At 44.0% G+C, this 24,673-nt stretch overlaps 1 protein-coding gene across 3 annotated transcripts in view; it reads right to left on the bottom strand.

Moving 5' to 3' along the window:
• Positions 1–24,673, bottom strand: part of RAB30 (RAB30, member RAS oncogene family) — an 80,618-nt gene that overhangs the window by 16,287 nt on the left and 39,658 nt on the right. For all 3 annotated transcript variants that reach the window (XM_082682896.1, XM_082682898.1, XM_082682897.1), the window contains exons 2-3: positions 5,333–5,433; positions 2,215–2,298 (exon numbers count right to left, since the gene is read on the bottom strand). In XM_082682896.1, coding sequence (XP_082539022.1) covers positions 2,215–2,298; positions 5,333–5,425 — 177 coding nt within the window. In that variant the 5' untranslated portion in view covers positions 5,426–5,433. The remainder of the gene's footprint in view (positions 1–2,214; positions 2,299–5,332; positions 5,434–24,673) is intronic.

Here is a 24,673-nt window from a genome sequence, read left to right as displayed (position 1 = left end):
AGATCTTGGTTCCCCATAAATGGCTAGAAAGAAACTCTAGCAAATTAATTAGGACTCATTAATTTAGGAGATTAACCAACTCTTACTTCTTAAAGATGAAGGTCCAGAGACCTAAAAAAAGGTGAGGGGACAGGAACTGTGCTGTGGACGGGGAAAGGAGTGAGACGCAAACCTCGTTCCTGAGGAGCCTGGGGTCTCATGGTAGCATTGGAGGTTATGAAAAGATGGATTTTTAGCTGAGTGTAATACGTGCTTAACAATGAGGTTATAATTTGCAGAAAATGGCAAAAAAGAAAAATAAGCCTGTTCTTTAACAGTGGGGACCGTTTCTTATTTACCCCTATTCATTCCCAGGGCCTGGCACATGGGAGGCACTAACATTTGTGGTCAAAGGAATGAACTCACACAGATATGTATATGACCAGGAAACCTTCTGGAAGTAAAATGCCTGCAACATTAGTTATCTTTACTCAACTCCTAGGGGTGGCGATAACCTCCAACCTGCTGCGAGCATGGTTACACGTGGTTCTTCCTGCCGATGCTTCCTGGATGCACACTATGGTCTCCTTCCTACCCCAACTCCCTAGCTCCTTCTCCCCACCTGAATGCATGATTTTTCTGAGCTTTCTGGTTGGCACTGACATGGATTTTACACCCTGCTTTGTTTTCCAGGGCCCCTAGCTCTCCATTCACTATTGTATTTGGTGTGGATGTCTCTGCAGAAGGAACCAGTTTGAAGAGTCATGGCTGGAAGTGACACTGGGAGTGCTTCTGTCCCCGTCTTGGGAGCCTCCCTATACACTTCTCTGTGTGTCTCTGAAATGTGGCAAGAGCATGCCAGAGCCTCTCTGCCCTTCCTGTGGCATGTGAAGGCAGGACTGCAGGTACTGGGTTTGGGAGAAGGGTACAAAAGACATGGATTTAAAGCCTTGGGGTGCTTAGGTTGGGATCTAGTTGGAAAACTGATGCCACAGTTTTCATTGTGCTGCTGATGCCAGGGACACTGCTTTTTGCCCTGCGACTCAGCTCTGAAAGATCTGACCATGGAATTTCACTAACTCTGAGAGGCAGGTAGAGCACAGAGCCAAAGACAGCCTCTCTCCCCTCCTTCCCAGTAACTCAGTCCTAGTCCATATTTCTTCCCATCACCTTCCTCCTGTCCTTGCTTCAAAGTGACAGGCCTACTGTGCCTTCATCCTCTTCACTCCTGGCAGGGAAGATCCCAGGGAGGAAGAGGATGCACTAGCTCACAAAACTGGTTCGGATCCTGCCTACCTCCCTTCCTAACTGTGCAGCCATGGATAGGTAAGTGGCTGAATCTCTCTGAAAGCTGTAAAAGGAAGATAACTCACCATTTACCTCACAGAGGTTACAGTGAGGACTAAGTTAAATAGGACAGCTCATATAAAAGCACCTAGCAGTGAGACGGACATAAGGTGCTCAATAAACACTATCTCCCTTCTCCCATTACCTGACATACCATGGTTCTTACAGGTACCAGAGGCCATGGGGGGAAAGAGAAAGAGCATGGATCCTTCCTGGATCCCTCCTTTACGGTCTCTCCCTTGTTACCAATAGCATAGTATGGTATGGTGGGAGACACAATAATTCCCATAGGTGATTCATACAACCAAATGACCCAGAACAAATGTGGGAATCAGTAGGCTCTCTCATGGGGCTACTCTTCTTAAGAGGTAGCACTGCTTATTGGCCCAACTCAGGAGTTCCCAATTTTGGGGATTTGTTCCTTGTTTTTATATAAGCTCTGACATGACAGGAGACAGGACCAACTTGCCTTAGACCTTCTCTCTGTCTTCCCATCTTTTTTTTTTTTTTTTTTTAATATTTTATTTATTTATTTGACACCGAGAGAGAGATACAGCAAGAGAGGGAACACAAGCAGGGGGATAGAAAGAGGGAGAAGCAGGCTTCCCACTGAGCAGGGAGCCAGATGTGGGGCTCAATCCCAGAACCCTGGGATCATGACCTGAGCTCACTGCAGATGCTTAACATCTGAGCCACCCAGGCACCCCTGTCTTCCCATCTTTAAATGCAACATCTACAAAAGAATAGAAGAACTCTGTTTGGAAATAAGTCACTGTGGCTGAATATATTATTTTCAATGTGGGTTTCAATTAGGAGATTTAATAAGTGTTATGATAACACTACTTCTTCTCGGGAAATGAAAGCCTTATTGAACACTTAGCATCTTACCTTGACTTTTTCACCATTAATCTCCACCGTCTTAATCATAAAATCAACTCCAATCGTGGCTCCTTGTCCTGGGGGGAAAAGACCCTGAAGAGGACATAAAGGAAAATAATTAAGCAAATCTTTCAGTTCAACGAAATTCTCTCCCCTCTCCTCCCTCACCATGCATCACCACCAGCCCCTTCCTTTGGCTGAGTTGAGAACTCTGGTTAGTGTCATGGGAGCCATGTTGAATTTAATTTTGTATGTATGCTTTGAGGGGAGGAGGAAGGAGGGAGAAAGTAGGAGAGAGGAATGCTAAAAGAAGAAAGAGAGTGAAATGGGGAGGAAGACAGAAAACTGGGAAGGGGCCAGGGAGCCCCATTCCAAAACTGAAACAGAACTCAGACACAAGGATAAGAGCATGAAGCCATAGGGATGAGATCAGGATTGTTAGAAGAGGAGCAAAATGGATAGGTACTCCCAGAGACGTAAATCCTAGAAGATTAAAACTGGTTACCAGCCCAAGATATGAACCACTGACATGAACAAACAAACAAGAACACGCTACAGGAAACGTGAATGAGACAGTGAAGCTTTTGAATTTTCCTCTGCTCTGAGAGTGAAAACTACTTCCCTCAGTGCAATGTACCACACATGTAATTACATGAAACTGGGGCCCTTGACGCTGGGAAAATCATGGAAGAAAATAAAATCATTCAGGGAGAAAGTAGGAACAGTACGAAACCAGAAGTCTGGAGGAGCTCTGTGTGTGGCCTCAGGCAAATCAGTCCCCCTCTTCCGGCCTCAAATTCAATGGGCATTCCAAAACAAAACAAAACAGAAAGCTCTACCTCAGACTGGCAGCTGAGCTAGAAAGATAGGATTTTAGCAAAATTACATGTACAATATATGTTGCTGGTATATAATTTTTCCTGCAGGCTTAGGCAGGGACTTGGGAGGTGGGAAGGAATTCTAATGAGGAAGTGTTCTTCACCTAGTTTCTATTCCCTCTTCACTTATAACGGGAATTGCCAGAAATTAAAGTAAAATGGACTCTATGAGCTCTGGCAGCTAAGATTGGGGCATCTTTAATTAAGTCTATTCCCTAACAAGAGAGTTCTTTAATTAAAGTTTGAACTTAAAAGACTGAGCTTCAAACCCACAGAAAATATTCCATTGCATGTTCTGCAAAAGATGTAAACATAAACATTCATAACTGTACTTACAAATATTGAATCAATTTTCCTCTATTTTGGTTTGGCTTACACAAGGCTGCCAAGTTTTGAGTTTATCACTCCAGCTGTTTTGCAGTCTAATAAATGCCAAAAAATAAAACAAATCCTTCCCAATGTCTCCCCCATCATTTTGTTCCCCAAATCATCATTCTCAAAAAATGCTGAATCCAGTTCATTTTAACTGCATGCTAAATAACAAAACCAAACATAATACTGTCTGGGAAGTTACTTTTGCGGGGAGTTAAGGGACTGGGAGGGGTAAAAAGCAGAAAAGAAAGGGGTGGTGTGCTTATCGGCAAACATTAGTGTTCAAAAATGGAAGCATTTTTACCTTTAATGACAAACTTTATGCTTTTAAAGGGAAAAGCCAGATTCCTATGGTCTCAGAGGTTAGGACACTAAAAATAAAACAGAATCAGGCTAAGAAGCAGGAGACGTGGGTTCTAATCCTAGCCTCGCCACTAACAGGATGCATGATGCTAAGGAGTCATTTTGTCCCTGTAGACCTCAAATTCTCATCTGTAAAACGAGAGGAGGGCACTGAATAATCTCGAAGGGATCTTTCCTTAGATAATAAGACCAGGTCAAGGGAACTTTTGATAACAAAGAGACTAAAAACTCCTCCACGGCTCTGCAGGCTTGTCTTCCTGCCAAAAGCAGGAAAGATTATTGGTAGGTGGAAGTAAAACCAGCTGGAGTTTCCAGTATCACAGCCTGGTGGCTGACTAAGCGTGGATGCCTGGTAGCTTCTTACTTTTGATTTCACCAGGCCGGTAAGCCCCGGTAAAAAGCACGAGTTCTCTTGTGGGTTCATGCACCCTGGGAAAAACCCTGGCATTTCCCAAGGTGACTCTCTGCCCTAAAGCTGTCTGTGTTATCCTGTCCAGTTCTGCGCAGAACCACAGACATTCAGCGCTGGAAGTAGCTTTGCAGGTCACCAAGCCTGTCCTGTGTGGCACGGAGGCACAGAGGCCGGCCAGGGGAGGGAACTGAACCCAGGCTCACAGGACCGGCCAAGGCAGAGCTGGGACCAGGACCTGAGTCTCTCTGCACTCCAGCTGGTGCTCTTTCCACAGGACCCCGCCGTCCCCTGCCCTCGCAGAGCGAGGCTCAGCTCTCCCACCTAGCACTTGAAGCAAATGCAAGTTGCAGGCATGATAATTCTGAAAAGGATGCCATTCATATTTTTCCAGGAAAACACAAAAGAAGGTCAACTTCAGAATGATTTGTCACTCATTTCTGTATAAAAACAGGCATGTAATCTCTGGCAGTAATTCTCAAAAGGGCAGTAATTCTCAAAGGGAACTTGTACTTAGATCATACGATAAGGGCTCAATCCAGAGGGAACATTTAATTTTGTTCAGAGAGTCCTTCACTCTTCTTGCTTCATTCCCATTTAATAGACTTAAAAGCATCAGCGTATTTGGTTCTAAACCACAATGACTCACTCAGTTGTGGGGTGGGGGGGGCGGATTTGAGAGGGCACAGGCAGGGAGTTTGGTTTAATTTGTACTTAAGTTTTTTAAAAAATTAATACTTAGGTTTAGTCTGAAATCCAGATTCATCTGTTAACATCTTTAGATTATTGACTGATAATCTATTTTAATCTAATAATCTGTTTTTTATAGTATACACTGAAAGCAAAACCATTTGCTCCTCTCATAAAGGAAGCAACACAGGAAGGGGGTTGGACTGATGGTGACCCCCAGAGCCAGACTCCCTGAAGATGGCTGAAAAAACTTGAGCCAGGCTATAAAGCTGGTGCACTCTCAAAGGGCATATTAAGAACCAGCAGCCCATGGGCCAGCGCTGGGACCAGCCCTCCATTCTCTAACCTAACCCCTAACCCCTAACCCCACAGGTTAGACTGAGAAACCCAAACCCGGACTTCCAAGTTCTCTTACCTGAGTGAATCGTCGGACTAGGCACGTCTTCCCCACGCCAGCATTGCCAATTAAAACAATTTTAAACAGGAAATCATAATCTTCCATACTCATTTACACAGCTGCAAGGCAAACACAGGCAGGAGTGAGATGGGGCCTGGTCAGACTTGCCCACAGCGCTCAAGCTGCACCAGCTTGGTCTCCTCAGGAACAACAGATCTGACTCCTGGGAAGAGCAATTTAATGCCTCCCTCTGGTGATCTCGACACTGAGAGAGGAACACAGGTGTTTGGTCACAGACGAACTTTACTCCTTCCCAGTCACCTCATGCCACACAGAGTATATGACACAAATGTCCTTTTACCCAGTAACCTTTATTCTTCCAAGTCGTCAAGTCACAGGTCACTCCTGTGGTAAGATCTATTTTCTTTCAGCATGGAAAGGAGAATACAAGCCCGTGTGCAAGCTGTGGGTGCAAGGGAGCAGGAACAAAGAAGAGCCCATCCAAAGCTTCAAGGCAGTTTATGTGCACGTGGTGTATGCCTATGGGAAGAATGCCAAGGGACCGGGAGACTGAACAAAGGGGAAGGAGCTAGCTGCACGTCCCAAGCATCTTGGGGTCCTAACCGTGGGAGTTATGGCCATCTTCCCCCTACCACCACTCCTTATGCTGCGGCAGGTGCCTTCTGCTCATTCCTATCGGCTGTGGCATGTGCCACGTCCTCTGCCCAGGATGCCCTCCCTCCCACCTTATGGTGCCACCAAGTCAATCCTGTAAAGCCCAATGGAAGCATCTCATTCCCTCTGACTTCCTCACCGCCCTTCCCCAAATAAAGTGAAAACTTTCATCATTCCTCTGTCCTTAAACTTCAAAGGTCTGCCTCATCCTTGAGCAAAGGGACTATATTTTTCAGCTCTATTTTCCTCGCCCACATGTGGGACAGTAATATTTAGTAAATGTGTACTCTGTAGAACTAAAGAGTTAATGAATAGGCCTATTGCTTAAGTGTAGGTTTTAGTTTCTCCAATTGTGCTAAAAAGAATATTACATGCTCTGTCTACTTCAGAGGACAGTTGTAAGGATTTTTTTAAAAACTACAAAAGAACCTTGGTACCCACAAAGCTCTATCCTGGTGAAACCATTATTGTCTCTTGAGTACCTACTATAGTACTGTGCTAATCGTGGTAGGAAATACAGGGAGATGAACCAGTCCCTGCCCCTGAGACTAATGTGAGAAAAGTTAAACAACAACCACAAAGTTAAATACAATTCAAACCAGGAGTGGAGCTCATTTCATAAGGTGCAGGCAGAACAAGACTGTGGACTCTGGAGGAAGAGGAGAAGGACAACCCGAGAGCCCAGGAGGTGAAGGAAGAGCTGGAAGAAGCTCCCAGGGTCAATCCTACCAGCAGCGCTGAAGCTCAAGTGACTGCAGGTTCGCAGGGTCAAAAGAGAGCCCAGTGCACGGGGACTAGTCAAGTAGCTGGGGGAGCAGATCCCTACGTGCACAGATGATTTCTGTGTGGGTTTTAACTTATCCTTGGAAAGATGCCTGACAACCAAGCCAACACGCATGTGGCAGCTCATGGGGTTCTCTCTCAGTTCGCTGGGACTGTGAAGGAAAAATAGTTCTCTGTCAAGAATCTGGGGCCATAAGCAGTGTTGAGTTCACTAATACGCCAGGCACTGCACTTGAGGTGAAATACCTGAGGGGTATTTCCATTTGTTTTTACAAGTCTCTGAGGCTGGTATTTATTACTCTGTTACCTATTTTACAGGTAAGTAAACTGAGGGGAGCCTGAAGTCATAAAACTAATAGCCAGAGGTCAAGGTCAGAAGGCCTATGGTGTCACCAAAAGAACTCTAGTCTTGGAGCTGGAGAAACTAGATTCAAATCGTCTACTATCTTCATCTTCTTCTTCTTCTTCTTCTTTTTAAGATTTTATTTATTTATTTGACAGAGAGAGACACAGCGAGAGAGGGAATACAAGCAGGGCTAGTGGGAGAGGGAGAAGCAGGCTTCCCGCTGAGCAGAGAGCCCGATGCGGGGCTCAATCCCAGAACCTTGGGATCATGACCCGAGCCGAAGGCTGCCTGCCACCCAGGCGTCCCTCCACTATCTTCTAAAGTCTATGCCTCTGGGTAAGTGAAAACTTTTTGGACCCTCAACTTCCCCATCAATAAAATGTGGCTAATCGCACCTTTATCACAGAGCTGTGATGCTTGAAGGGATTACTGTCCCCCAAGGACAGTACCTGGTTCTTAGTCACCCAGACTCCTCAATATGACAGCAGTTTTTCATGGTCAGTCTTCCACCTTTACTGTTGGCCCCTACCTCTCACCACTCTGCTCACACTCTGCTCTAGGCTCACTGGATTTCTTCAGTTCCTGAAATGCCATAGGACTGTTGTCCCCTTCAGACTTTCACAAATACTGTTCCTTCTGCCCAGAATATGGGACACAGCCTCCCCTCACCACCTCCAGCCCAACTAACTTTGAGTTCTCCTTTCAGTTTCACTTAAACATCTCTCTAGTATGCTCCTTTGACCTGAGAGGAATCCGACCCCCTGCCATAAGCTCGCATGTCAGACTCAGCATGCTTTCCTGTGCTAGTTTATGTGTATCTGTCTTTTTTTTTTTTTTAAGATTTTTTCTTTATTTATCTGACAGAGATCACAAGTAGGCAGAGAGGCAGGCAGAGAGAGAGAAGGAAGCAGGCTCCCTGCAGAGCAGAGAGCCTGATGCGGGGCTCGATCCCAGGACCCTGGGATCATGACCTGAGCCGAAGGCAGAGGCCCAACCCACTGAACCACCCAGGTGCCCCTATGTGTATCTGTCTTATGCTCCAAGCCCATCCCTCAGCATCTCCACCCTACACACACACACGCACACGCACACACACGTGCATGACTGTGAGCAGCACGGAAGCAATGATGTATCTGTTTGGTTGAGTCCCCATTCCTAACCCCTCCCCATCATAGTCACTGTCATCCTTGCCATTATCATCATCATCATCATCTTATTCTATATTATTAACTCATTTAATCCTCATAACACTCCTAATAGGTGGATACTATTAGCATCTGAATTCTGAATATTGAGGCACAGGAGAAGCTAAATAAGAAGTCACAAAGGTCCCACTTAACTGGTGGAGCCTAGGTCCAGCCCCGGTGGACGTCCTTGACACAATACCCACAGTGCCTTTCTCAATGCCTGGCTTACGGCAGAAGCTTAAGAAAAATCTGATGAGCTGAATGCTAAAGGGCAAGCAATCCATAAAATGTGATTTCCTTTTTCTCTTCCCCTCTGGCTTCACATCCAAAACTCTTCCCACCACCCTGTAGTAGCTTAAATAAGAATCAAGGACAGACTCTAGATAAAGACTCCAAGATGTGGAATGTTAATTAAAATTCAAGAAAGCTGTTAAAAGTGACAAGAAAATAAAACTCAGGGATAGGGACAGGGATAGCAGGAGGACAGGAGGCTCTGTGGGCCCCACATGACCACAACTAACGGCTTCCATTAGCCAGTGAACAGGGAGCAGGGGCCTGGACAACATCCTTCTGTGCTCAGAGGCTTGCCACACATTTACTCCTCCATCTTTGGCAGAAGTCAAAGAGAAAAAGCAGAAAATTCAGAGGAGAATGTCCAAAAAGAAAGGCCTGAGAAAGGCTCCTAAGGGGTTTTACAGTGCCCAAATTCTGCACCTTCAGGAAAAGAAGGGGAAGAGTTAGGTGGAATGAGTCAATGCTCAGTCAGGTCTCCTGTGGCCACCAGCTGCAGAGAAAGCCACAGAAGACAAGTTAAGGCTTCCCTCCTTTCCATAAGAAATCACTTTGATGCTCTGCTGAATGTTACGGGGTTTTTGTATGTGTGTGTGTGTGTGTGTGTGTGTGTGTGTGTGTAATAAATCTCTGGGGGAAGTGTTTGGTCTCTTTAAAAATCAGGCCGTTTGGGGCACCTGGGTGGCTCAGTGGGTTAAAGCCTCTGCCTTCGGCCCAGGTCATGATCCCAGGGTCCTGGGATCGAGCCCCACATCTGGCTCTCTGATCAGCAGGGAGTCTGCTTCCCTTCCTCTCTCTCTCTGCCTGCCTCTCTGCCTACTTGTGACCTCTGTCTGTCAAATAAATAAAGAAAATCTTTTAAAAAAAATAAAAAATAATTAAAAAAAATAAAAAAATCAGGCCATTTGTGACTAAGGCTGATAAACTCTGGGTTACCTGCGGTGGTTACTGTTCTGTTTCTAATAAGAAACACTTGGCTCAATGAACAGTTCACAAGATTCTCTGAAAACTATGCTCTGAGGAAGCCTTTCTGATCAGGAAGTAAGGTAACAGCTCAGGCGTCACCAGTGACCGTGGGAGCAGCCATTCAGAATCAGCGAGTGCCACAGAGCCCTAAATTGACAAAAGTTACACCTTGTCTGGGTGCCCACATGTCATAACATCTACTACTGACCAAGCACTATTCTAAGGGGTTTTACATACTATCATTGTTAATAATAATCATCACTGACACTTATTAATGCTTATAATGCACCAGGCACGCTTCTGCATGTACTCATTTAATTCTCACAACAACTCTGTGGGGTAGCAATTATTACCATCACCATCCCCAGCTTCCTGGGGAAACTGAGGCACGGAGAGGTTATCCTGAAATCTAATGGCTAGTTAGTCTTAGAACCAGGATTCAAATCTAGATCCTTCTGACTCCAAAATCTGGCTCCTCCTAAAGTAGGAGCTGCTGTCCCCTGCCCTATGGTAGACAGCACTGCTGTACTATCCTAAGAGCTGTGGCACAACTGAATGGGAACCCCACCCCGTGAGCTGCAATATTCTAGAATCTCCCTCCTCTTGAGGCAGCACACCCACATTGATAGGGCCACACAAAATTATTCCAGATCATACAAGCACTGCTCCTCATCGTGCCTTCCAAGTCCAGGTCTCTGGGGATGCTGACCTTCCCCCAAATACCACTCCCACAATTCATTCATCCATGTAACTAAGTACTGGGCATAGGGGCAATAAACAGGAACACTACCAGCAAACCCCCAAACATCAGAATCACCACAATAGCTCAACATAAATGGATGTATGAATAAGATTCAAAAAAGGAAAGATGAGGAAAAGAAAAGAATGAGTTTAGGGGCACCTGGGTGGCTCAGTCAGTTAAGTGTCTAACTCTTGGTTTCAGCTCAGGTCATGATCTCAAGGTCTAGAGATCAAGCCCCATGTTGGGCTCTGCAATGGGCATGGAGCCTGCTTGGGATTCTCCTTCATCCATCTCCCTCAGCCCCTCCCTCCCCTAAAAAAAAAAAAAGTGAGTTTAGAAAAGATATAGGAAACAAGATGAACAAGATGTACTATGAAAAAAAATCTAAAACTATGTGATTTTGGTAACATAAACCACTTATCAAAGTGACCTTTAAAAAAAAAACAAAAAAACGACACTGTATTCACTGTTGCACATCAGGACATTTCTCCCCCCACCCTTCAGGGCTCAGTATAACAGATAAAATCAAGGATTCTGGTGAACAGAGGCCTGATCCCTCCCCAAGCCCTGCTCCAGAAAAATGATATTTGGGGGACTTGTCCTTGTTCAAAGACCATGTGTCTCACTAAATCCTTTTCCCTTTCAGGGCCTCAACCTTGAAGAGTAAACTGAAGGGGTTGGGTGAATAGGCACCATGGTCCTTCTGAAAGCACGATGTGCTGCCACTCTCTCATACCAAAGAGGCAGCATGGGTACTGACCTCCAGAGATCTGGGTTGGGGGCACCTGGGTGGCACAATCAGCTGAAAGTCCATCTCTTGGTTTAGGCTCAGGTCATGGCCTCAAGGGTTGTGGGACAGAGCCCCACGTTGAGCCACATAAGGCTCCCCTCAGCAGGGTGTCTGCTTGAAGATTCTCTTCCTCTGTCCTTCCCCCACTCTGTCTGTCTGTCTGTCTCTCTCTCTCTCTAAAATAAATAAACCTTAAAGAAGAGAGAGAGAGAGACCTGGGTCTGCTGAAGAGCTGTATAAAGTTTCCTCTTCCATAAAATGGGGATAATAGAATCTATTATCATTGAACTGCTTGAGAGGCCAATACGATAATACATGGAAAGTGACATTTAAAAAATACAATAATCAAATGAAATATTTGACAAGAATTATATATACTGATTGCAGAAAATACAACCAAACAAAATGAAAGAGAAAACAATTTGTAATCTCTTTCCCTAGGCAAATCCCCTCCTGGGGATAATTATAGTTAACATTTTGGTATACATCCTTCTAGGTTTTTTGTTTATATACACTCACCTGTATGTATGTAGATTTTTAAATGTATGGATTTTAAAAACAAAAACAAAAATAACATTATATAGTATTTTTTTGTTTTCTATAGATTGGTATTTTCCCCAAACCCCCAAAATTAAAACTTATGGTATACCAACAGAACTGATTACCAAAGACCCTCAGTGTTCACTCAACATTTGCTCCTATGACCCTAAATACCCAAGAAAGGGGTGGCAAGAAAATAGATAGCTTCAAAGTGATATAACTAAGTCTTAAAGACTTAAAAGTTCAAAAAATTCACATAATGAAGAAAACTGATTTTGTTTAACCTAGGATTCACCAAACATGATTTTAACTGAGAATCCTTTTCTTATATCACACCTCCTAACAAAAATGTGTCTAGCTACTAGGGCTCCATGAAACATCAGTGTAGTAAATGTTATTTTACAGCACTTGAAATCAGGGTTACCACTCAGGGAGGGTTGTTACATGAAGAAAATAAAATAAAGGAAGAGAAGGAAAAGAAAGGAAAAAGGAAGGGGAAGGGAGAAAGAGGACACCCAGATAAATTTCAATTTCAGATGGCAACAAATACATTTTGATATTATAAGTTTGTTCCAAATATTGCCTGGGACATATTTTTAGTATGTAAATATAACCCAAATATTGCATGGGACATACTTATACTAAAAAATTATTAGTTGTTTATCTGAAATTCAAATTTACTGCGCAATCCTACCCAGAGAAAATCGTAGTAGTTTTCACTCAGATTTACTAGAAACAGAGGCCCTAAACACAATCTCACACCTACCCAGATTGTGGAGGGAGGTCGGCAGGGCATGAGAAACAAGATATGCCTGATGAATCCAAAACCACAAGAGAGGAATAAAGAAGGGCAACAAGTAACATTTGTAGAAGGCATTACTGAGTGTGGGTACTTAAGAATCTAGGCCAGACTCCAGAGGCTCAGACTGGCATAGAGCACACTCTGCAGGAGGGTTTCTCCCTCCTGGACAGTCTCAGAGCAACTGTGGCCTTTCCTCCCAGTCCATCTCCACATGTGCACCTGCCTGGTGGAGGAGGGGGTGCTCTATGCATCTGCTGCCCCTGCTGTCCTTAAGGCCAAGGACCATGCTTCAGGAAGACATGCATGCCAGCGTATTCAGGGCCACGTTCAAGTAGACAGTGAATTCAAAGTGTTTGATCTTTCACTCTAACAAGGTTCTGTCTCAGGAAGCTCATTAGTGCTTAATTACTAGAAGGCAATTACTAAACATTACTATAATCAACTGCTGCAAGCTCACTTGCTTTACATAAGCTGCTAATTTCATGTTATTGCAAGTTAATTATTCTCCTTGGCCAGGGATGTCAAACACCCACCTGGGCCATGGCTGCTCCTCATTCAGCAAGCCATAATCTCCAGCATTCTGACGCGGCCTTTTACCGTTCACAAAATGTGGTCACAGACATGATCTCATCTGCACCTGCCAACAATCTCATGAGCTGCTTCTTATCATTCATTATGCAAGTGAGGAAATTGAGAGTTGAAGGAATGAAGTGTCACGCTAAGTCCCACACTAGTGAGTTGCAACGTGGCCTCTCCATCCTAGCCATGGAGGATGTAAGGAATTTACATTCTATCATTTATTTATTTATTTGACAGAGATAGAGAGAGAGATCGCGAGAGAAAGGGAACATAGAGAGACAGCGAGAGAGAGGGAACACAAGCAGGAGGAGTGGGGAAGGGAGAAGCAGGCTTCCTGCTGAGCAGGGAGCCCGATGTGGGGCTCCATCCCAGGACCCTCGGATTATGAACTGAGCTGAAGGCAGACACTTAAACTGAGTCACCCAGGCACCCCTACATTCTATCATTCTCGATACCAATAATCACAGCTGAGGCTTATTCAATGCTTATTATGTGCCAGGTGCTCTTCTTCATATATGTACTCATTCAAATTTCACAACAATCCTGGGCGGAGGGTACTATAATTTTTATTATTATCCCCAGCTTACAGAAAAGGACACCGTAAGCTTCCATCAAAATCACACAGCTAATGAGTAAAACTGCCAGGATTCAAAACCCACGTCTTTCTGGGTAAAAATCAAGTTGGAACTCTATCTCACTCCTTATACTAAAATAAATTCCAGATGGATTAAAGATTTGGATTTTGAAAAATGAAAACATAAGAGTACTAGAAGAAAGCATACACCATATAAAATCTTAAAGTGGGGAAGGCTTTCTAAGAATTACTCAAAATCAAGGCCAGAAAACAAAGAGACTGACCAATTTGACTACGTAAGTTTTTAAAAAACTCTTCATGGCAGAACAAGAAAAGATGAACTGATTAAAATATCTGAAATAAATATATAACTAAGGACTAATTTCCTTAAATGCTTTAAGAGTTCCTACTAATCAATAAGAAAAATTGAATAAATCAATAGAAAAAAATGGACAAAAGACACAAGCAGATAGTTTATAAGACAGGGAAGAAAAATGACACGTATTTTTTTAAATGACCAGCTTTACTCCTGAGAGTAAATTCAAGTTCTAATGTATAATTAATCATTATAAATTTAAAGAGTTAAGATTATAATTATAAATATTATTTTAAACAAGATGGTAACTTGTAATGAAAACTATAATGAATTCAAAAGCAGAAGCCATTTTTCACTCCAGATTGGCAGAGTTCCCTCTGTGAAGGAGGGGGCAGGGAGAAATGGGGTACCGGTATGCCACTGGTAGGAGGTAAATCAATCCAACCTCTGTGGAGGGCAATATTGATTTACAACTAAAAAGGCTATTACAAACCCTCTGACCCAGCAATTCCACTTCTCGGAATCTATTCTACACTTACATAATATAGGCGCACAGAGACACATGTAGTAGGATATTCATTACAACGACGTCTGTACTAGCAAATATGAAAAACAACCTAATAGTCCATCCACAGGAAAACGGTGGTAATATTATGAAAACTATACATCAGTATACCATGCAGCCTGCCATGGACATCTGCAAGATGCCTTAAGTCAAAGAAGCAAGGTGGAAAATGGTATGCAGAGTATGAAAAGGGGGCATTTAGTTATTTATCTGCATAAGCATAGAACATCTCCAGAAAAAGGCACGGCAGTATTTGCTTCTGGGAAGGTGTCATATCTAGCTGTAGGAAGGAGGGTAACTTCCAACTCTTACATTGTATTCCAACCTTCTACTCAGTCTGCAGCGCTTGCAAGGCAAGACAGTTTTCCTAACACAGTGAGAGAAGTCTTTATTTAAAAAAAAAAAAAAAAAAAAAAATCTGTTTGGGGTGCTCTGTTTCTCTCTTTTTTTTTTTTAAGATTTTTATTTATTGGGACGCCTGGGTGGCTCAGTTGGTTAAGCGGCTGCCTTCGGCTCAGGTCATGATCCCAGCTTCCTGGGATCGAGTCCTACATCGGGCTCCTTGCTCAGCAGGGAGCCTGCTTCTCCCTCTGCCTCTGCCTGCCATTCTGTCTGCCTTTGCTCGCTCTCTCCCCCTCTCTCTCTCACTGATAAATAAATAAAATCTTTAAAAAAAAAAAAAGATTTTTATTTATTTATTTGACAGACAGACAGATCACAAGTAGGCAGAGAGGCAAGAGAGAGAGAGGAGGAAGCAGGCTCCCCGCTGAGCAGAGAGCCTGATGTGGGGCTTGATCCCAGGACCCTAAGATCATGACCTGAGCCAAAGTCAGAGGCTTTAACCCACTGAGCCACCCAGGTGCCCCAGGGTGCTCTGTTTCTATCTTTCAGTCTTTTCTTTGCTCTGCTGCAGCCCTGCACATGACAGGGAAGGAATGTCCTCCCCGCCTGTGGGGTTGCCCTTCCCCGCTCACTGTGTGTGCCACTGCTTTCTCTACTAAACCGTGCCCCAGTCCAGGAAAAGCCTACACGGTGGACTCACTCATACCAACTTCCCTCAGGACCCAGCCTCCATCACAGGGCAGCCAAAACCAACCAACAGAACCACAGTCTGAACAACTTCACCAGTAAAAACAAAACTCTCCCACATTTTGTATCATGAATCATAGCTCAGAAATTACTGCCCTCTGACACAGAATCCTCCCGAGGAAGGAGAAGGAGCCTACCGTTTTCTCCCCATTTTACAGAAACGGGCTTTGAAATCAGGAGTGACTTGCCTCAGGCCACGCGAACAACAGAGCCAGAAGGGCACACACCCAGGTCCCCTGACTCTAACTCAGAGCTGCCACCAGGACAAACAAGCTCTGCAAGTATAAATCCCTACTGGGCAAGGCCGCAGGCACAGCGGGGGGGGGGGGGGGTGGGCGGGGGGGGGGCTGCCATGGACCCACGATGAGAGGGGGCCCAAAAGCAGCCCTTGGGAATATTTTTTTCAGACATGTAAAAAAAAAATTAAAATTAAAAAATAGGCCTGAGATCTCCACAATCAAACAACATTTTATTTTATTCCTTGTATATGTCACCTTTTATAGCTTCCTATTTCCCAGAAACACGCAACAGATTTGGGATACCAGGCAGGTAAGGAAAAATGAAAGTTAATCCATAAAACAGCATTTCAACGGCACTACCCAAAGCCAATGTCTGAATTCTCTTGTTGAAGTCATAGTGCTCTTTCCCCTTCCCTCGTGAGAAAGCATCCCTGCACTGAGCACAGATTTGATTTTCCTCAGAGGGGAGAGGAGGAGAGACAGCCACAGCGCAGCCGCAGCAGCAGCAGCAGCAACAGCAGCAGCAGCAGCAGCAACAGCAGCAGCAGCAGCGGCCACCTGGGCCCCCATTCCATTAGCTCCCCAGGCGGAATTAGTCTGTTTGACAGCTTAGCACTGGGGCGCAGGTGCTTGACAGAGTCTCAGGTGAGCCAGGAAATACTGGCACCTTGTTTCCTGGGGTAAAAGATACCTTTCCCACTCATTAATCCCTTTCCAAGATGGGGTGGGGGGGGGGGGCTTCTGTATGCAAAACGTGTTTGTGGAACTACTCTGAAAAAGGTCTTCCCAGACCCAACTTGCTGTTTCAGTCATCTGCACAAGCAGGCCAGGTTCCCTCCCCCATCCTTCTCCAACAATAAACAATATTGCCCAATGCCTGCCCCATTGTGTTCTCTAAGTTGGGGACTGTGTCTAATCTCTCCTCTGCAGAAGCTTTCCTGCGCCTGTTTGGCTGGACCGGAAGGGCCTCCTTATCGGCCACCCTCAGTCTCCTCCCCGAGGCTGAGCACACAAAGCAGCATTGCCAGGCTGCCAGGGGGCAGGGCTGCAGCCCCCAAGAGGACTCATGCACTTCCTTAGCCTTAGGGACCCATGGCCTTGCAAGGACAGAAGTGTCTCCTTCCTGGCCAGAAGACTGTCACTCGAGGCTGGACCCTTCCTTCAGCTGTTTGAACAGATTCCCTCCTGGGCACCTGGGTGGCTCAGTGGGTTAAAGCCTCTGCCTTCGGCTCAGCTCATGATCCCAGGGTCCTGGGATCGAGCCCCACATCGGGCTCTCTGCTCCACGGGGAGCCTGCTTCCCTTCCTCTCTCTCTGCCTGCTTGTGATCTCTGTCTGTCAAATAAATAAATAAAATAAATAAATAAACAGATTCCCTCCTCATGGGAAGAATGAGAAAAAGTGAAAGGGAAGCAAATGTCCATATGGTCTGGGACTCATATGGATGAGAATAAAATAGAGGAATTCTCCCAAGTCTGTCTTTCAAGTTTGTGCCAGGTCCCGTGTCACTCAAGAGAATGACTATTTGTTTAGGGCCTATGTATTTCACACACACAGCCATTTCATCCTTGGAACAGCCCCATGGGGGAGGTGGGGATGTCTTTGTTACCCTTACTGTCAATAAGATTTTACATCTATAGAGCACCTCAAGTTTAAGTGCTTTCCTGTAAATGATCTTACCCGCATCCTGGCAAATGCCCATGTGAAACTCTCCTTCAATACGGCCCCCCAAACACACACACACACACACACACATACACACACATACAACACAAACACACGCACACAAGCCATCTGTCACCAAAGCCTGCAGAGGTTCCATCAGAAATGTAGCTGGAATTCCTCTCTGGCACCACCTTTGTCCCTACTGCACCAAGGTGGCTCAGGCCCAGCCTGAAGCTCGGCGGCCACCCAGCCAGGCTGCCATGGACTTCTGAACAGGTGCGGTATATACCAAGTGGCACAATGTTCCTCAATAGCAAGTTTTCAATATTCATCAAAAGTCTTAACAATGTCCATACTCTTTGATCCAACAATTCTGCTTCTGGGAATTTTCCTAAGGCATGATGCCAAGATGGGTATGAAGATTTATTCCCAAGGAAGTTCATTCCAGTATTACTTAGAATTGGCCCCAGAATGGAGAGAGGAGTAAAACCTCCATATGACAAAGAAAAGGTCATATTTTTGTTTTGGTTTCTCTTTGCGCCACATGATGTAATATTATGAAATATATACTTGGAAGGAAATACCTTTTTAAAATGCCTACCTTACCTCTGAGTAGTGGGATTATGGATAGTTTATTTTCTTCTTTATGAATGTATATCCTTTCTAAATTTTCTTCAAGAAAGGTTACATTTACAGATACACACATTACTAAGATATCATAGAGGCTCAATGCTAGTGCGGGAAACATGGGACAGACACACAGGGACACAGTAGTGACCATCCAATTTGCTCTTCTAGGAAACAGGCTCTTACTAGGTACAAACCAAGAGCGGTAACAGAGTTCAAACCTTTCATGTAGTGAGCTCACTGCTGGGAATTCACTTTAAGGAAAGAACTGAACAAACTCAAACTGCTAAATGAACAAAAATATTCACTGCGTCTTATCTAAAAGAACTAGAAACAATCCAAATGTCCAACAAGGGATCGTTCAGCACGGAACATCAACACCATGGAATGCGGGGCAGCCATCAGAAATGCCAATTATGAAAACTATGTGGAAATATGAAATAATGTTGACAACAGGCTATAAACTAAAGAGACTACACAAAGCTGCATTTCTTAGGAATATAGCTATGAAGAACAAGCATGTATGTGAACGACAGCATTTCAAAAAGGAAGAATGTTAGGATTATGGGATCACAGGGAGCTTTTTTATTTTTTAAGTTTTGTCCTTTTTGTTTCTTTTACAAGTTTTTGACATTTTGAGTGTACCACAGGCACATTTTTCAAAAATGGAAAACAAAGAAAAGGGGAAAATAAATTACCAAAAGGAACACAATCACCATCAGCATTTTGATGTGTTCCTCCCTGTCCCTTTTTCCTACGCACTGGGTGGTTTGGTTTGGTTTTTATCACTGTAATCATGTCAATGTTTTCTTTAAAGCAGTTACAAAATCATTTCAATTTGTTTAAAAATTTAGTGAACTTCCCCTAAGACCTGCAAGAGAACACAACAGTGGGGTTTCTCAAGCACTATCAGGAGAGTTTACCTAATAGTGTCCATTTGTAAACAAAAAGCGGACATATTGCGCCACTGTCACAACAGATGGATTGATGAAAGTTCCTCGACACTTGCAGAGACATCTTAGGCCCACCTCAATAACCATACGTCAGGGGAAAGGAGAAGACTGTGTTACCAAAGCAGACATGGTTGGAAACTGGAAGCAATTTTACCAGACTTTGAAAACAAAACAAACAAGCAAACAAATATATATGTATAACAATGTACCAAGTTTTCACATCAGAAAAAAGCATGAAGGGAACTAATCTAGATGGCCATTCGGTCCAGAACATTTACCCTCCTTTCTATCTCTCACATCCTCGTTCTCCTGTCTGTCCACCTGTCCTGACCTTCACTGGGGCCAACTTCTACCTTGGCCGCAGCTGCCCCTGTTCCACATGGAGGCCACGTGGACTCCTTCCACGGAGAGACACAGAGACAGGGAAAAAATCACTAAGCAGTGCATGAACTCTGCTGCCCCCTAAGTGAGCGTGGGCCCTGGAAAGGGAGACAGGAGACTGAGTCAGCTGTGGCTATGGAGGGGCTCAGTTTCTGCAGGAGTGTGACGCATTTGTGCTTTCGATCAACAGAGCCCCTCAACACAAACCGACTCTTCATCTTGTACATGCATTGGACCCAAGGCTGGCCTTCGTCCCAAGGCTGGGGAAAAGCTGCTGCCTTGAGCTGAGTGAGACAGGTCACGCTACTGTTTGCACAGCAAGCCTCACTCAACTACTCCTCGCGTCAAGGACAAAGGTAACTGCATTTTCTGCCTTAGAGGCTTTTAGAAACTAACCCAGGTATAAGATGTAATGCCACGCCACAGCAACCTTTCCAAAGAACTCATCTGACCATGTCATTCCCACACTTGAATCTCCTCAGGGGCTCGGCTGCCCACACACAAAGCTGTGAGAGGAAGTACAGTGCCCGGTGAAAAGGGCAAACTTTGGAGTCCTGCCTCTGCCCTCTATGAATTTGATGGCCTTGGGCAAGTTCCCTATCTTCTTGGTGTCTGTGTTTCTTTATTTGTACACAGGGATAATTACAGTAGCTACCTCATAGGGTCATGGTGGGATTAAAGGAATCAATGAAGAACAAAGAAAAGAGTCTGGCATATAGGAAGCACTCCATAAGAGTTACATGCTTTTCCTGTTATTGCTATTGTTGGAGAAAGTTCAAATTCTCTAGCAGAGCATACAGAGCCAGCCATGACTCAGGCCCCGCCCCTCCTTCTAGCTTTGTTTCTCATGACCTTTGAGTTATCACTGCCACTGAGATCATGCAGCCACGCCAGGTTCCCCGAGTGCAGACCCCAAGGAAGGTTCACTCCTCCACACCTTTACTCACACAGCCAGTCTCTCCTTGTTGGCTGGTGAACAACCACAGATCTCTGAAACCTTCCTTCCCCCTCCAAATAGATTAGCCACTCCCTCTTTTGTACCTCTGCTATGTACTATTAAGACTCTCTTCATAGACACTTTATTATCTTCATTGATTTATGTATTCTACTTCTACCACTAGACCTTCAAGACAAAGGGCCCTATGAATTTTTAACTGTATCCCCATTGCCTGGCATTCAGTCAACCCTAAATATTTATTAAATAAATGCAAAAGAAATATTGATCAGAACACACAAAGCTAGAAATACTTTTCAGAGAACCTAAACACCAGGATTTAGAAATCAAATCCCAAAACACTTGGACTCTAAGGAGAGTTAATTGGGAGAGGTCATATAACCAAAGGAAAGAAGAAAATTATGATTTCCCAGGAGAAAGTCAAACCTTGTTATAATGCAGTGTCTGTGTACAATAGGGAATGGGACAGAGGCGACATTAATAATGGTTCCGAACTAGCTGATGCTGACTATTCATTGAATAGTACTTTTTAAGCCTTTTCTTCAGAAAAATGTAGTGTCATAGCTGACTGGGGAGTACCTTTCATCTTGCTGAGAATGCAGGGTATCTCAATATAAAATACTACAGGAGACCCAGACTGTAAGAAAGAAAGAGAATTCATCTTTCTTGGGTGTCCATGATAAGCTGGATACTTTAAAAATAACATATTTTCTATTTATTAAATACAATATGCTGGACACAGAACTATTCACTTCATGTGTATTCTCAAGTTTGATAGTGTAAGTCCTGAACAACTCTGAGATGTAAGTATTAGGGTCTCCATTCTACAGATGAGAAAAATATATTCCCACAGCCCATATACTTCGAGTGAATGTCTACTATGCAAAATATTGATCTAGGAGGAGAGGATACAGCAATAAACAAACAGAAAAAGGTTCCCCCACTTCAGAGAATATACATTCCAGTCGGGCAACAAGCAGAGAAATGAATGAATGAGGAGATGAGCAGAAACCTTAATGAACAAGGAAAATACCAGATAATGCCAAGTTCTCACTTGTAGAGAACTAGTAGGGAACAAAAATAGGAGGAAGGGAACAGAGTGACTAGATGGCAATTTTAGAGTGGGATGTCAAAGGTCTCTCTGAGGTGGCTATATTTAAGATGAGATTTAAGCAAGAAAGATCAAGCACGTGCAGACTGGAAGAAGAGTATTTCACGCTGAAGGAAGAACTAGGGCAAAGGCCCTAAAATGAAAATGGACTTTGGCAAGTTCAAGGAACCAAAGCCAGCACACTGAGGCTGATGCACTGTCAGTGAGAAGCAGGTTGGGTGAGTGACACCGGGCTGGTCACAGAGACCTTGGTCTGTCAGGGTAAGGAGTGTGGATTTCATTCTGAGAACAATGGGAGGCCACGTGGGGGAAGAGGGAGAACGGGAAAGGAGTGTGGCACAAACTGACAAATGGTGTTAAAGATTTCTCTGGTCTCTGTAATGGAGGGCATTATGGTATGGATACAAGGAGAAGCAAGAAGTCTAATTAGAAGGTCACTGCAAGTGGTCTAGGAAGAGAATGATAAGGCTTGGACTAGGGTGTGGGTAGTGGATATGGTAGGAGGTGGTTATGGTGGGAAATGGTGGGAAAGGATTTGGGAATGTTTGGGAAGACAGAAAAATTAGGACTTGCTGAAGGAATGGATGACCATAAGGAAGAAAGAAAGAAATCAAAAGCAACGCCTAGATATTTTGGCTTGAACACTTAGAGAGGGGATAGTAGCACCACTTAGGTGGGGAATCATTGAAGGAAGAACAAGTTCTGGGTGGAGACAAAGTCAAGGGTTCTCTTTTAGTGGTGTGAAAAGTGCAAAGCCTCTTAGGTACTATCTGGACAGGAGTCTGGAGTTCCAGAGAAAGTCTGAGGATAAAGATACAAATTTGAAGTTCATTACCAAATGGATGTTACTGAAAGTCACTGAATTAAAGGAGGACACCTATGTCTCAGAGAAGAGAAGGGGGCCGTTTCAGAACATGGAGCACATCACCATTTAGAGGGGAAGAAGAGATAGAGGAGAGCCCCAAGAGGCAGGAAGAGACCAGGGAAGTAGAGTGTCCAAGAAAACAGCAATCGGCCTTGTCAAATGCTGCTGGAAAAAGGAGTAAGATTAAAGGAATGCAGTGACCTTCCACTTGGTCACATGAAGGTCATTCATTGATTGACACTGACAAGAACAGTCCTCATGGAACAATGGGAAGAAATTAGAGCGAAGGAAAGGCGTCAAAACCCAAACTAGGACAGCCTGTAAGTTTTACAGAGAAAAGGAAACTAGAGACAGCTAGAGGGGGATATAATGTCAACAGAGGTGTAAACTAATTAATGAATTTATTTTGGAATATTTAAGGGATAAAATTAAAAAACACTCTGGAATATCAGATGGTGTGGAGGAGGGGGCTATTGTTTATTTTCAGATAGGAAATCCAGGGGCATGTTTATTTGCTACTGAGAATTATCCAGTGATGAGGGTAAATCTGATGATGGTAGAGAGAAGGGGCATAATTACAAGACCAAAAATCTACAAGACTTAATCTTAACAAAATTAATAATGTGCCCAAGGTAAAAGAACTCGTAGTCTGGAGAGCTGGGATGGATACTAATCCAGATCTGTTTTGACTCCTAAGAACCTCCTTTTATCGCCACTGACTATAATATAATACAGAAGAATTTACAAAAGATCCCAATTCCAGGAGTTAGAAGGAATCATAAGAGAACTTTGGAGCACCAACACAAACATACACCCCCTTCTATATAAGCAAGCTCTGTTCATCCCACAGACCGGCAAATGTCATTTCTATTTGCACACTTGGTTGTGGTTCTACTAGCTGTAGGACCTTCTGTTGTTTCCCTTATATATTCAGAGGGGGTTTGAGGAGAGGACAGGGACACTGAGATAAATCACAGTGCAGTGTAAGGGGGAACACTATTGAATAAACTCTCTAATAACTATAATAAGGAGGTAAAAATATGTTTTTAATGTCAGTTGTGTGTTTATATTCAGCAAAAGAGAAGATGGGAATTGAGGTGCACAGTCATTGTTTCTCTCTTCTTTACACAGCTATCTCAGGAAGCAAGTGACTGTAATGATGCCAAGAAGCGGCCTTTCGTCATCCGTTTCCCAGGCCCACTCCTGCCCTACCACATGGTGGCACAGCATCCTTTCTCACACCTGGCTTCCCATTACCTGTTCTAGTTTATCTCTTCCTTCAGAGCAATATTGACGCCACCTCCCAAATGAACTGCTCCCTGATCTCTCCTTCTCTGAACTTCTATAGCACTGAGAACTAGTACCACGTAAATCTGGCTCTTGATCATATGAAGACTTAAAACTATTCCCTGATTCAAGTATCAGAGTGAGAGTAAGAGTACTTTTCAGTCAGAAATTCAATATAGTGTTTGGTCATTGTTACTTTGAGAGGTAGCTTAGTAGTACAAAGATCAAGGTGGTTCTGGCTTGAAATTGTGGCTTTGTTCCAACTCTAACATGCTAAGTAATCTTGGGCAAGTCACCTTCGGAACCTCAGCTCCCCTACCTAGAAAATGGGAATAATATGACCATCTCCTTCCACCTGGGTTTGTATCTGAAACATGCTGGACAGTTTGCTCTTTGGCTGAAAACCCTACAAACCCCTGGTTTTCAAAACCAGGTCTGAAACGCTTCAACCAGCTCACAACATCTTGTCAGCCTCTCCTCACTCCTAGCCTACCTCACATTTCCTGCTGATGATTATAAAGTCATCATTGTATCTCTCACCCCATGCTTTGTCTTCTGGTCCCTTCAGTTCCTCCACCCTCACTCCGTAGGTTCTCCCATATGACCCCAATCATTGCTTCATCACCACATTCACCCCCTTGCTTAATTATTTACAGGATGACCTATGCCATAAAACAAGGGTTCCCTGAAGGAAAAGACTGAATTTTATTCATCTTTGTATCCCCAGCAGCACAGTGCCTGGTGCATATAGGTACTTAGTTCTTTAAAGATTTAATTTATTTACTTGAGAGAGAGCAACAGAGAGCACATGAGCAGGGGGGAACGGGAGGAGGGAGAGGGAGAAGCAGATTCCCCACTGAGCAGAGAGCCAGACATGGGTCTCAATCCCAGGACCCCGGGATCATGACCTGATCCGAAGGCGCCACTTAACTGAGACACCCAGGTGCCCCAATACTTATGTCTACTTCACCATTCTGATGTCCATTTCTTCATCTATGAAATAGGAAGAATATCACCTACTTGAAGGGATG

This window comes from Mustela nivalis (assembly GCF_964662115.1).
Source record: "Mustela nivalis genome assembly, chromosome: 9".
Taxonomy (NCBI): Eukaryota; Metazoa; Chordata; class Mammalia; order Carnivora; family Mustelidae; genus Mustela; species Mustela nivalis.
Note: the sequence above shows the minus strand (reverse complement) of the source record. Positions and strands in the feature narration are given on the sequence as shown.